We start from the raw sequence: 14,086 nt of genomic DNA on the forward strand, positions 1-14,086 counted from the left end.
AAATATAATTAAAAATAAATTCAGCCACATGCCCATTTATCAGATGGACACAGTTGAAATAACACAATGTTTAATCTGAGTATTTGTTATAGTCAAAATAATCCATACATTATGTTTTTTACTCCAAAACAAGTTATATGAGCCCAGGTCAATGAGGCATACAGGCCATAAATAGCAAATAGAAGTTCAAAACTTGTAGGCTAATGTTTACAAAAACTTAAGTTGAAAAGATCTATCACAACATTAGGTGATGATATACAGTATGTATTATTTTGGATTTATAAACTGCTATAATGTGGCGGTCATTTTGGACCAGGAACACAAAACTAGCTAACATGAAATGAACACAACAGGAGGGTTAATGCCGTATTGCCGGGCTACAATGGCAGTTAGTGTAACATGTCCTGTATTGTTTCAGGCAACGACATGGCTTCAACTAAGTCACACAAAGGCATGAGCGATGCTGACTGGCTTGCGCGTCTGGAGAGTTTTGCCCGAACAGGAGTTTGGCCATCGAGGGAGGGGAATAGACCTTCTCCCCGACAAAAAAGATGGCATGAGTTGTATCAGAAGGTAAATTATGTAGCTAGATTCATGGGTGAACTAATAAACTCGTATAATAATAAATTGTGCTATTTTTATTTATGTGTATGGATATGTAATTATTTACAATGTAAATACAATGTAATATTGATATAATTAAGATGACAGTTTTGAGAAAACATGGACTACAGTGTCATAGCTACACTTTATGTTCACAGATAGAAAAATGCCCTCTGCAAATGAGGGGGCAGACCACCCTTCTGAAGGAAGCTCAGAAGTGTATTTGTGGATTTCACAAGGTAACTTCAATTAGCCTAGTTCAAGTTGCATATGTTCATGTGTTTGCAATATCAATGTGTCTTCATATCTAAAGTTAGGCATTAGGAGGACTGTATAATATTATGGTTCATCCACCAGTCACAGTGGATGCATCACAGAGCACCCCTGCCCATAGCTCACCCTCCATCAGTGATGTGTCACATCCTGCAAAGAAACCCAAGCTGACATTGTCAATGGTGAGCAGACCTTACGATTGTAGGTATCACTGCAGACATTGAAACATCTCAACATTTTCCTATATTTTTCCTAACATTTTCCTTTTAGTTTGAAAAGTCAAGGTTTGGAGGCTCACATGTGGCAGGAGCGAAACCCAATTTAAGCATCCAGAGGAAAACATCTCAGGTTAATATGAAAGACATCATGACTTCTTTTACCATGACACTACATCATTTTATTTAATAAAAAATGCAATCCCCTTAACAGATTAATCATAACGTTTGACTCCACAGACATTAGAGCACTCCAGTTCAGCCGCAGCTTCATGCCCACCCTCTGATCCTCGTCCTCCTCTATCCCCTAAACCTCATCGGCCTGTCATCAAGTCCTCCTCTTCCTTCTTCCTTCCTCCAGCTCAGAGATCACAACACACCAAAGAAACAGCAACACCATCGATTCATTCTGAGTTTGCTGTTGTGAGGAGCCCAGTAAGATGTCATTCGAAATATAAACATGCCTTTGTCATTTAATGCTCTCTTAACTTTTATTTAAACCAATGTTTTTGATAATATCAGCAGGTCTCATCTCAGCCAGAAGACCCTGCAGATCTCCCACTACTGTGGCCACAGACAATGCCACAGCAGGACCAGAAGTGGGTGTCGGAAGCACTTTTTAGGGTTGGTGCAAAGGGTAAACTGGAGCTGCGTGAAAACCTGCAGTTGTGGTATCACCCCCCACCACCAGCCCTGTTGTACCACCAAGCTCCAGCACCTGATCGATTTTTTTCACAGCGGCTCTTGCTCTGGATGCCATATAGGCTATGGAAGGTGCGGCTCCAGTGTACTAGTCAAGTCAAGTCATTTTCATTTATATAGCGCTTTTAACAATGTAGATTGTCTCAAAGCAGCTTTACAGAGATAAATGTATAATTTAACGTAAGATTGTTTTGGCTTTATAGCGGTTCTTTAATAAAGTTATTTTCCAGCTAAAGTTAGTTTTGATTGATTCGCTTCCGTCGCAACGATCATTTGTTTTTAAATTAGGGCCGCCAAGACGACACCATTCTCTCTACACAGACTTTAAACGCGAACCTGTGAGAAACGCTGATGGCGTTCAGATGCGCATTAAGAACGGGTTCTATAGTTATGTGCGTTTGAATATATGTGTGGCGATGGGCTCAGAAACAGGGACACCAAATGAATAAACCAACTACGCCACCCTGGGGGCTTATTACCAGGGAATCGCCCTAAACAAATCAGGAGCACACAAGGCTCACAGGCTCGTATTGGTTGGAGTCAGGCATGAGACATGGGTGAAGGATACAAACAATAAAATCACTTTATTGATTAAAATGATACAAACAATAAAAAAAAGGAAAGAAAAAAACAATAATCAGAAAAAGGATATTCAAAATGGGACACTCCTGGCGACGGAAATTGGGAACGGCAGCCAAATTACTCCACTCAAGGGGCCTCCCTATTCTCCTAAAAGAAAAGAAATAAAGAAAACCACACACACACACACACTGCACTCAGTCAAACACCTCCAGGTGGCACAGCAATCACTCCAAAATACCACCACCAAGATGAGAAGGGCTGCCGCCCTTAGTTTCCCTGCCGCCCAGGCCTACAATAAAGAACACACATCAGACTCATACACCACAAAATAAAGAAAACAAAAGGAGAAAACAAGAAATACACAAAAACAATTGTTTGACCCAATTGCACAATGTTCATCTCAAGCCAGTATGATAACAAGCAGTCTCATCACAGACAGATACATTCCAGATGATCATCACCTCACAACATTGTTGAATATTACACATTCCCCACTTAAATCCAGGGTACTCTTGTGAGAACAGTTAGATAGCTGGATATCCTAGACAGCATCAGGAAAATACAGACCAGGTGTTTGTTTAACTCGTACCGGGCCACAAAGACAGCACTTGAGCCAAAAAGAAAGAATTAAACAAAACAAACATTCACATAATAATAAATAAACCAAAAAAAAGAAACTTAAATTAAAACAACAATGAACAGTGATAACTAAGAATAATGAGCATCAAGAGTCACTTTAAATACAGCTCCTTACATTCTGCGTACCCAATATCAAATCCCAGGCAATAAAAACATCCACACCAATTCTCATGGAATGAAAGAGAAAAATTAACGTTAATGGTGCCGTTGAGGTCGAAGACGTCGCAGTGACGCTAGTCAGTAAGGCTACACAGCAGAGCAGCACGTAGTAAGTTTGTGATCGCTCGACAGTAGTATATCCGTGAAATCAAGCCAAACAGCAGCACGCAGTAAGTTTGTGGTCGCTCAGCAGTTTATGTTGAACCGGACTGTTGATTAAAACGTCCAGTGAACGACAATGACGACGACAGCCCACCATAACCTTAAACAGGCATATGAAACATACCTGGATTAAAACAAAGAGGAAACTCACCAAGCGGACTTGAGTTGGACTAGGCATTAAATATAAAAGGTTGAAAACATACCTGAACAGCACGTCATTAAAGAACCACGAAACTCATCCGTGTTTCTAAAAGTTCGCACAACAACGAGCGCCGCCGAGTGTACGCCGATTAGTTCCCCTGTCCACTATAACAAAGAAGTCTATATTACCCAATGCCACAGGAATCATTTGCAACAGAGTCGCTAACCGGCAGCTCTTACCTCTCCAGCTCTTGCACACCGCGCCGGAACAACAACGACATGACGTCACGTGTAATGCCCTCACAGGTAACGTACACCAACCGCATTTATAGTCATCATAACTTGGGCTAAATCACCATCCAGCCGAGCATTAATAGGCGGAGCTAATGCCTACTGCTACATATGTGTGCAGGTTTGGAATTCACTACAAACCAAATCTAAACAAATTAGTTTAATTTCCTTATAGTTTTGATTCAGAATTTTATTTTATTTTATCAATTCGGGGTAGATACGCAAATTGAGTTTAATCCTAATCCTAAGCACTAATCCTGCCTGTGCCAGGCATCAGCTGTGTGGTGGTGGTCTGCACAGGAGAGTACGACAGGTGTTAGATATTGACAGATACTACAACCTGGTGACAGAGACCCTGATCTGTACCAGATGTAGAACCAGCTACCTGTCCTGGAGTCATGCTGTGTTGCAGCAGTTGGACCTGGCCCATCGATCTGAATTCAGGATCATCCTCACACGCAAGTAAATATTTTGCAGTCATGTTGCTCATATGCTACCTTTTTTGATAAATACTTCTTACAATAATTAGATACCTGATAATAAGATACTTGAATAAATACTTTTTTTTCCAAGGTATGCCTGTGACATTCGAGTTATTTGCTTGTTGCGTGAGAGGGGCATGGGGAATGGCCCAGTGAGGATCATCGGCCAGCTGAGGGAGAACCACAGTGAGGAGTGGTTAAAACGTGTGGCTCGGTACACATCAGAGTGTGTGGCCTTTTTAGATAAGCCTGGCCTGCAGCCACTGCACTTCCAGGAACCACCACCACTTGCTCCAGTACCCAGCTACAAATGGCTCCTCACTGTATACAGTCAGGACATCCTCAACAGGCTCGATCACATCAAGGCCAGCATCACATCCACGTATGGATCAATTTTAAAAATGGATTCAACTAAGAAGGTTAGAGGAGCTGCTTTAATGACTGTACTCCTTTCTATAATGAATTGTTAGACCAAAATAGCTTTATTTTTCAGTGTTACTGATTTGGATGTATGTTGTATTATTTGTTATGTTTATTGTTTCTTTTAGATCACCAAGAAGTTGAGTGGGCCTGCAAAAGGCACAGCACAGTGGCTTACCTCAGTAGGCAATGAGGTAGGTCAGGTGCTGATGAGTGTCCTGACTGCGAATGAAGGGGCTGGGTTAGACCTCATGGCTGCAGGGCTGATGGAGAGGTACCAGAGAGCTGGTGTTGATCCTCCCACTATCCTGTATGTGGACTGTGACTGTTGCAAGGAAGTGGGAGAGACTAAACTGAAGAGACGGTTCAGCAGCTGGCCCGATGTCATCGTTCGCCTAGACATTTGGCATTTTATGCGACGTTTGGCAGTAGGGTGCACCACTGATGCCCACCAGTTGTACCCTACTTTTATGTCTAGGTTGTCGTCCTGTATTTTTGAGTGGGATGCAGGGGATCTCACTCTGCTGAGAAGGGCCAAGAGGGAGCAACTCACCCAACAGGGCTGGCCTGCAATGACAGCGGCAGAGCTTGACCGTCATATAAGCAAAGATGAGCTGGCCCAACACTGCAGGAGGAGAACACGAGGAGAGGAAACCACTATCCGCCTCCTTGATATGCTCATCAGAGAGCTCATGGGTGGCAAGGGGAATGACGCCCTTGGTGTTCCTCTCCTTGACAGTGTGAGGATGCAGCACATCTGGCATGTCCAGAGACGGCACGTCACCTGTATCCAGGACCCTCCAGATGTGCCACTCTACACGGAAACTGGAACCATAAACAAGGGTGGGATGGTTCTAAAAACGTATAGGTGTGCCAGAGGCTCCACATCCCTGGAATCATTTCACTGCCACCTAAACAGATTTATTCCAGGTTTGTCATGACAGATTATACCACATCTTGCCACAAATTCCTGTTTATTTAGATATTTGTTTATATCAGTTAACAGATAATATTTTCTCTTTTGCAGTTTCTTAAAACAATGTTTGGCTTTCTATTTATTTTTCTAGGGAACGGCGCAAACAGCCTGAATTTCCAGATTTACCTTGTAGGATTATCCTTGAACGGTCCATTTCATATTAACCCAACACCACATTCCACAGTTCGGAACGATTCCCCAGTGAATCATTAGTAAGTCATAAAACACAGTCATGGTGCCGAGATGGCTAAAGGAGATGTCACCCCCCTTTCCCTTGTTGTGTGTGTCTAATCTCAAACCAGCGATGCCAGGACAGCAGGAAAAGATTCCTCTTTGTTCCACAAACTTAAGACCAAATGGCCAAGAACCCTGTGGTGACCCCAATGCATAAATCCACAGCCTTATCAGGAAACGAAGGATGCTAAAGCATTCTTATGGCCCAGAATCACCACAAACCCTAAACCAGGGGACACCCCCCTTTCTGCAGTTGTAAATTCCAGAGACTTTTGTCTCCAAAACCAATAGACTGAAATTAACCCACTTGTGGTTTAATACAAACAACGATCTCAAAATTGCTTCCAATAAGCTGAATTGATCACCAGTATTTACCTCACATATATCTTAAGTATCATGTATATTTTATGTAACCTGTGGAGTTCTTTCTGTGTGTTTAACTTTCATTACAGCCTATTTGTAAGGTTTTCTACCTCAGTTATAGGAACTAATCACCAGAAGTTGCCTCATACATGTGTATTCTCTGTGTTATGTATGCTGTATATTACTGAAGTTAATTTTGTGTGTTAAACACTTATCACAGCGAAATCCTTATTTAGTTCCACCTCAACTATGGGAAGTATATGTATTTTGGTACCTACTTGATGGGTAAATGATTTCTAGAATGTTGATATAAAGTAGATGTGTGTAGGATGCACCATATTTAAACTATTAGGTTTACTTATTAAAGCGTTTAACTAAACTCTCAGGAGTTTGGGCACACGTGATCATGTGGACTTTACGCTAATTACATGCAAGAACCGGAGAACGGGGCGTAGGTCCCGCCCAAGACAATATCTGATTGGCTGTCGCACTAGGAAGGACGGGTCAGATGGACACGCTTATAACCCAATGACAAGCAGTTATGAGTTGCTTTTTGCCTTGCTTTTTGCCTGCCTTGTGCCTCGCTTTTGCAGTGACTTTTGCTCTTGCTGACCTTTCCATCGTCCAGCGTGTATGTTTACATACTCTTCAAACCACCAAGAGCTCACGCAAAACTCATCAACTCTTCCGTAAGATCCTTCGTTGAACTTCGTCAAAGAAACCCCTCTCAGAGTCGCTCCAGATTCAGAGGAAACTCCGTTGCATAGCAACCCGCAATCCAGGAAATCCCGCGAACGAAGCGCCACCCGGCAAAGCCAACCAACCACTCACCATCGAGTGTTGTCCCTCAGAACGCATCATCGACCGACTGCCAGCCAATCAGCGCCGAAGAGATTCCCTCTCCGGCAACTTCGTCACAGGGAACGCACGCGCTCAGGAGCATCTAAACGCAAGTACACAATATCTCCTAATTCTGGCTGAACTGGTGCAAATCTTATTAAGAAAACGAACTAAGATTAAAGTGCTAGTAGGTTGATTCTCTCAGGTTGCGGTCAAGAAATAGTGTCTAACACTAGACATTTGGGACTCCATTCACACTCCGTTAATAACATCACTATCTGTCACTATTTGAATGAATGTTTGTGTGTTCTCGTTAGTTTAGTTTGTGTGTATTAGAGTAGTTCAATAAAGTCTTGGTTGATTTTACATACAAGCGTCTTGTGCTGTGTGCTTACAAGTTACTGCCTTAAACTGTAGATTTTGCTACCTTGCTCATATTAATCAGTTATCATAACTTTGTGATATTATTACCGTAGGCCACGGGATAATATTCTGTCCAGAATTGATAAAATACCCTAATCTCAACTTATCGGTGGACGAATAGTTGATAAAGTGTTAAATATTAATTCTGAATAATTTGCATAATAATTCCCTGTAATTCAATCCCCTTTGAGTTATATTGATCCTATTCCCTTATTAATCTTACAACCTCCTGGAAGGTTTGTTACGCTGGAATCAGGACCGGGCTGCTGCTGCTGTTGCAGGGTGGAAGTTCAACCCTGCGTACTTACACAGGGGAGCTGGTTTACTCTGTCAATGAGAACTACAACAAGTTGTATGGCAGGAAATTGGTCCCTTGCTTCACTCCACCTGCAGTATACACAGGTAAATATATTTTGATAAATGCAGTTCACAATGTTCACAAGTTCAAGTGTTTCTGGACAAAAATTATGTAATTTTTGACAGATCTGAGAAAAATAATACTACCAGAATTTTTGTACACTGGATTCTGTGTCCTAGGTGTCAGGATAGAAAATAAAATTATTACTAGAATATAGAGTAACCCTGTCTTTTTATGATGCCCTCTGAATTACAGATTTTTTGTTCATGCACAAGCTGACAACAAAAAGATTTACTGCATTTTAATAAACCTTTCTGATTAATTTCCTTTAAAAATGTTTCCTGTTCCAAATATTTCCTCAGGGGAGCTCATTGGAGTGCAATATTTGTTGAGGCAGAATAGTCAGCCCCTGGAGGACATGTGCCCTACCTCCGATAGGACCTCTCAGTTGCTGGAGGAGATAGATGTGGAGGAGCAAGGGGAAGAGGATGAGGGTTTCATTGATTTGTTGGGAGAGGAAGCCACAGTTACAAATCTTGTGGCATTAGATGACTCATTCCTTATAGATCCACCAGTCCCACCCGCTGCACCACTGCCCTGTTTCCAGGCTCCACCAGTGCCCCGTCTCCAGACTCCTTCCGCTCCACCAGTGCCCCGTCTCCAGACTCCATCAGCTGCACCACTGCCCTGTTTCCAGGCTCCACCAGTGCCCCGTCTCCAGACTCCTTCCGCTCCACCAGAGCCCCGTCTCCAGACTCCATCAGCTGCACCACTGCCCTGTTTCCAGGCTCCACCAGTGCCTCGTCTCCAGACTCCATCAGCTGCACCACTGCCCTGTTTCCAGGCTCCACCAGTGCCCCGTCTCCAGACTCCATCAGCTGCACCACTGCCCTGTTCCCAGGCTCCACCAGTGCCTCGTCTCCAGACTCCATCAGCTGCACCACTGCCCTGTTTCCAGGCTCCACCAGTGCCCCGTCTCCAGACTCCATCAGCTGCACCACTGCCCTGTTTCCAGGCTCCACCAGTGCCCGGTTTCCAGACTCCATCAGCTGCACCACTGCCCTGTTTCCAGACTCCACCAGTGCCCCGTCTCCAGACTCCATCAGCTGCACCATTGCCCTGTTTCCAGGCTCCACCAGTGCCCCGTCTCCAGACTCCATCAGCTGCACCACTGCCCTGTTTCCAGACTCCATCAGCTGCACCACTGCCCTGTTTCCAGACTCCATCAGCTGCACCACTGCCCTCAGCAATGGTAAAATGTTCTTTTCTAGACCAATTGTTTCTAATTTATTCGCCCTTAAAACCCTCTGGGGTCTGAGGTGTTTTTGGGGTCCTTGAGATGTTCTGACATGCCCTGACATTTGTGCTTTTTTCAGTTGCTTATAAACATATTAATGACAAAAAAAAATTACACACTATTTAGCACAAACAGGGCTACCATAATATGTGAGCAACAAGAATGTACATGTCTGCATTTTTGAGAGAATAATGTTTATGCGTGGTTATTGAAAAAACTAAAAACTAAAGTTTCTGAAATAAGACCACAAAACACACACTAAATATGTGCCAATAAGACTTTTGTCTAATGGATGTCATCGCCTAGTGTTTTTTCTTCAAAATTATGTGAAAATCACCCTGCCTAATCCTTCACATAACACAATACATTGATTTGAATTTTGCAAAGCACTTTCTGTTTGGAAAGGCCATATGCGGAGTGGGCGTCACAGATCATGCATATGTGGTTCACACCTGAGGACCGCATACTTAATTAGCCATTCATTCAGGTGAGTCACTGAGCCACAAGAATGCAAGAGCAACAGTTGGAAGCATCTCAATTCTTTTTTATTTTTCCACATATTGTGCTTGCAATTTGGCCTATAATAGCCAAGGAAAACATGTAATTGTGCAGTTAATTCTCATACTGTATTTTCAGTTTTGGAATATTTATCTTCTCCCCAAATTTGTCACTAATAAAACACAATAAAAATTATTTAAAGAAAAGGCTTATATTTACCTTTTAATAGTTTGTTTACATCTACCTTGTAAATATTTAAATAAACAACAATTCAAGTGTAATCTTTCTTTGTACAAACTAAAGTATACATTTTATCATACATATTTCAAAGTTAAGGATTTGATTGATTATTTGATTATTTTTGACAAAAAAATTGGCAAATAAAAGCTTATTTGAGGTGGCAGATATTTTACAGTAAAAATGTATAATCTATCCAAAACTAATCAACGAAATGTTGTCTTTCATATGTCTGTAACATAGGTCTTTTATTTTTATTATAAGGAATATAAATGCTAAAATGCTAAAAGGAATATAAACGAGAAAACACAGCCCCTCACAGGTTTGCGCCGTGGATTCCCGCGAGTCAGACGCGGATACTGTGTTTGTTTTAGGCTCGCGCAGTCTTCACTCGGACGCGCGCTTCAATCCGTTGTGGAGACTCTCTTTTCGTTCCAGTGAAATTACAAAACAAAATACACACACACACATGTCTCTGCCTGATATACAACCACTGATAAACATAATCTGATTTGACAAAAAAAAAAAAAACATATGAGTGCGGATTCGAACTCAGAACCTCTGACACGCTAGGCAAATGTTCTACCACTAGACCACTTGAGTTCACGTATTTACTCACGTGAAAACTCTTCAAGGTCTTCTCGCTCTTGAACATGCTGCCGTTCGTCTGAGTTACAATCTTCCTCTGAGGAAAAGCCAAGGTGAGTTATTCCTCGCTGTCCAGAATCATCTGAAGAGCGTCTTTACAGGAGAAACGCGCCATCCTCTCTAAACGCGATGAACTATCAGTGAATCTGATCTGATGAAACTTCGTGTTTTCAAGGCATTGATCGGGGGGCGGGTGCGAAGCATAGATCACCTAAACTATTTACCATGTCAATAGCGCCGGGGGCGGGGCGGCCTCAGTTCATTATAGAGATAATTAGGCAGAAGGAAAAAACGGTACCTCTCCTTGCTTTCAAACGGATTACATGAGTTGAAAACATTTGTTTTTTTTATTAATTACTTCATTTAAAAGAAGAGATTTCAAGCTTCATAAAGACATATATCACGTGCCTGTGTGAGAAGTATTCGCTGAGTTATGATTCATTTTCGGACGCGTTTCAGAATGGACTACACGGACAGAGAGAAGGCAGATCGCGCTCCGTGATTATTTTTCTTAATTTGGCGAAAAGCACAACACTTTGTTTTTATTGTGAGTATACAGAAAAATAATACACATTTAACAGAATCGATTGATGTATGAAACTCCTATGGAAAATCAAAGTCAACAGAGTATTTATGAGTTTCTTTTACACTGATAAAAAAAAAGCGAGCTGGTATCGCCGGCGATACCGCCGACCTCAGGGGGTTAAGCAGCAAATCCACAAACTCAACATGTAATTAGCATGTAATTATCTAACCAACAGTTATGTTTTTCCAGGCTGTTGACAAGCACTGCATTCCTGGAATGGATCGGGTGGATGAGTTGGCGGAGTGTCTGGTGGAGCTGCGCACACAGGCAAGCCTCACACTTACCAACCAACAAGTTGCAACCATTGTGGGTTTGTGGCAGAACCTGGACCAATTTGACAAAGACAGGGTGATGTATGCTGCTCGTCATCAAGACAGGCTACTTACAGGACGTTTTAGGTCCCCTAAAAAGAAAGCTGTCTTCACTCCTGGTGTCGACAGCACAAAGAGATGTGTTTTGGGTTCTAGTGGCTCTCCAGCACAGTGGCCTAATTGTTGTCGCCTTGTTGAATTGATTTTCATAAGGTTGTGTGACATCCACCGAAGCCCCAAAAAACAGAGGACACAATCTCTGTCAAGATGGGATCTAATTCTTCGCGATTACAGAAGAATTCAGCAGCTAATTCTGAGCAATGGAACGGTGATGAGCGAAACAACCCTTCAGCTAGTTGAGGTAAATCAGAGGACCCTTACAACGTGGCACAATGAACGTTTAAAGGGTCAGGAGGTCTCAGTGCTGTTGCAAGGGCTGGAGCTTCCTGAAGCACGTCCAGTGGCATTGGATGCTCTGCCTCCAGCACAAGTGCAGCCTGTTGTGCCTCCACAATACAGCCACCAGCTGCATAGCTACCAGATGCCACCAGACACAGCTGGACAGGCAAAGACCAAGTTTAGAAAGATCCAGCCCTCAGCTACCTGTACATCTGCCACAGCATTTTCATTTGAGCCATCAGCCTTACACCCTCAGCGTTCAGCCACATTCAGCCAGCTAAGGACAATTTATCCCAGGCCGACAGCTTCGCACCCATTGGTTCCTGACACACCCACTGCCCCTGTTGTGTCTCAGATGGTACTGTTGCCCTGCCCAGGCCCATTTTCCACCATTAACCCTGGAGCAATTTCCTCTGACCCACCTGCAAATGTCACAGCCACCCCAACCAAACGGTCGTACAATCGTACTGTAAATGCAAATAAGTGCAGAAAGTGTGGCCAATTTCGTACACAAGAAACTGGCCATAGCCAGTACAAAGGCAAAATATTTTGCCCAAATAAAGAGACAATTACCAAGGAGCAGTGGTTACAGAATATGAGAAAATAACACTTGTGTGTCTGTGATTTATTCATTTTGCTCTCTTGGTTGGCTCAGCTCTTGTTTGTTTTTTATTTTTTTGTTTTTTTATCTTCCATACATATTTAATTTTAAAGTATTATACTGTGCACTTTTTTTTTTTAATCTTGTACTATTATTATGAAAACCATTTCAAGTAAAATACAAAAATATGTATATGTGAGTATGTATAAGGATGTATAATTACACTATAATACATATTGAAATATATAATAAATATTAAACAACAATAAACTATTATATATAAGTACAGTGCACATACAAATATTTTTATATACTTATTGTGTTCTTTTGTTGTTCCATATGGTGAATTTAGTACTTTTCCACATTTTTCTAATATGTATATAGTTAATAAATCTGTTTCTCTATGAAGACTGGTGTGTTGTATTTATTTGTTTTATTGCATGTAATAAAATTCAGTGTACAGTTGCATTCAGTGTCAAGTAGCCTAGCTGTTCCTTTTCACTCTGAATATATTATAATATAGTGTGAATGCAGTAATAAGGGGGTTATTTTGCCCCTACTGCCATAATAAATGATTACCTTAATTGCATTTGGACAAAAATGACTATCTTAGTATTATGGATGAAATTTTATTATGACTTCAAATGGTTTACTTCAAAAAGAAAAATTAAACTTTTAAATGAAACAATCGATAAAAATCAAATACACACACTACTTTCTAAATCCAACTTAGAAACTAAACAATCGATAAAATAAAAATTTTTATGTGACGGCGTGGATTCGAACCTATGACTTCCTGAAATTCTCACATTTTTTTTCCTCTTTTCTCCCTCCTTCTTCCCCTTCTTCCCCTTCTTCCCCTTCTTATACAGACTATTCTTCCCCAGCTTTAGCTCAGTTGGGAGAGCGTTAGACTGAAGATCTAAAGGTCCTTGGTTCGATCCCGGGTTTCGGCAGAGGGGCCATGTCCGTGCCTTTTGGTCGAGGGGGTCCAGTGACCAAACTCCACCTCCTTTCTACCTGATTCCACATAGCCTCATCGCTTTCTGCCTTTCAGACGGCCAGGCCTCAGGGTTTGTTGGTTCCATGGTGTAATGGTTAGCACTCTGGGCTTTGAATCCAGCGATCTGAGTTCAAATCTCGGTGGAACCTTTTTTTGCGGAAGGAAGGGAGGGGGAAAAAACAGAGGGGATGCGCAACTGCTGATGCGATGAGGCTATGTGGAATCAGGTAGAAAGGAGGTGGAGTTTGGTCACTGGACCCCCTCGACCAAAAGGCACGGACATGGCCCCTCTGCAGAAACCGGGGATTGAACCAGGGACCTTTAGATCTTCAGTCTAACGCTCTCCCAACTGAGCTATTTCGGCCGGGTCGGCAGGTGGTTTAGCCAGCAGAGATTTCTGGGAGACCTTCCGTCACTTTCGAGACGAGCGGAGCTGAAGGCCTGATTAGCTGAAGGTCCGAGAGAAAAACAGTGGCCCGTACGGGGATCGAACCCGCGACCTTGGCGTTATTAGCACCACGCTCTAACCAACTGAGCTAACCGGCCTGGCTCTGACTGTTTTTATCCCCAATTTCTCAGAAATATCCTGGTTTCCCTAATCAGGCTGAAGAGATTAAAAGCAAAGCCTAAGAACGGGCTCGTC

At 42.3% G+C, this 14,086-nt stretch overlaps 1 protein-coding gene across 1 annotated transcript; it reads left to right on the forward strand.

The window, feature by feature from the left end:
- Positions 1-3,862: 3,862 nt before the first annotated feature.
- On the forward strand, positions 3,863-5,704 carry LOC311289806 (uncharacterized protein; the record flags this gene model as incomplete). The annotated part of the gene is made up of 5 exons (XM_084408052.1): positions 3,863-3,888; positions 4,038-4,229; positions 4,341-4,668; positions 4,798-5,599; positions 5,697-5,704. 5 exons carry the CDS (start codon positions 3,863-3,865, stop codon positions 5,702-5,704), a joined length of 1,356 nt encoding a protein of 451 aa, XP_084264178.1.
- Between the last annotated feature and the right edge of the window lie 8,382 nt (positions 5,705-14,086).

The sequence above is a fragment of the Rutilus rutilus genome, assembly GCF_951802725.1.
Source record: "Rutilus rutilus genome assembly, chromosome: 4".
Lineage (NCBI taxonomy): Eukaryota > Metazoa > Chordata > Actinopteri > Cypriniformes > Leuciscidae > Rutilus > Rutilus rutilus.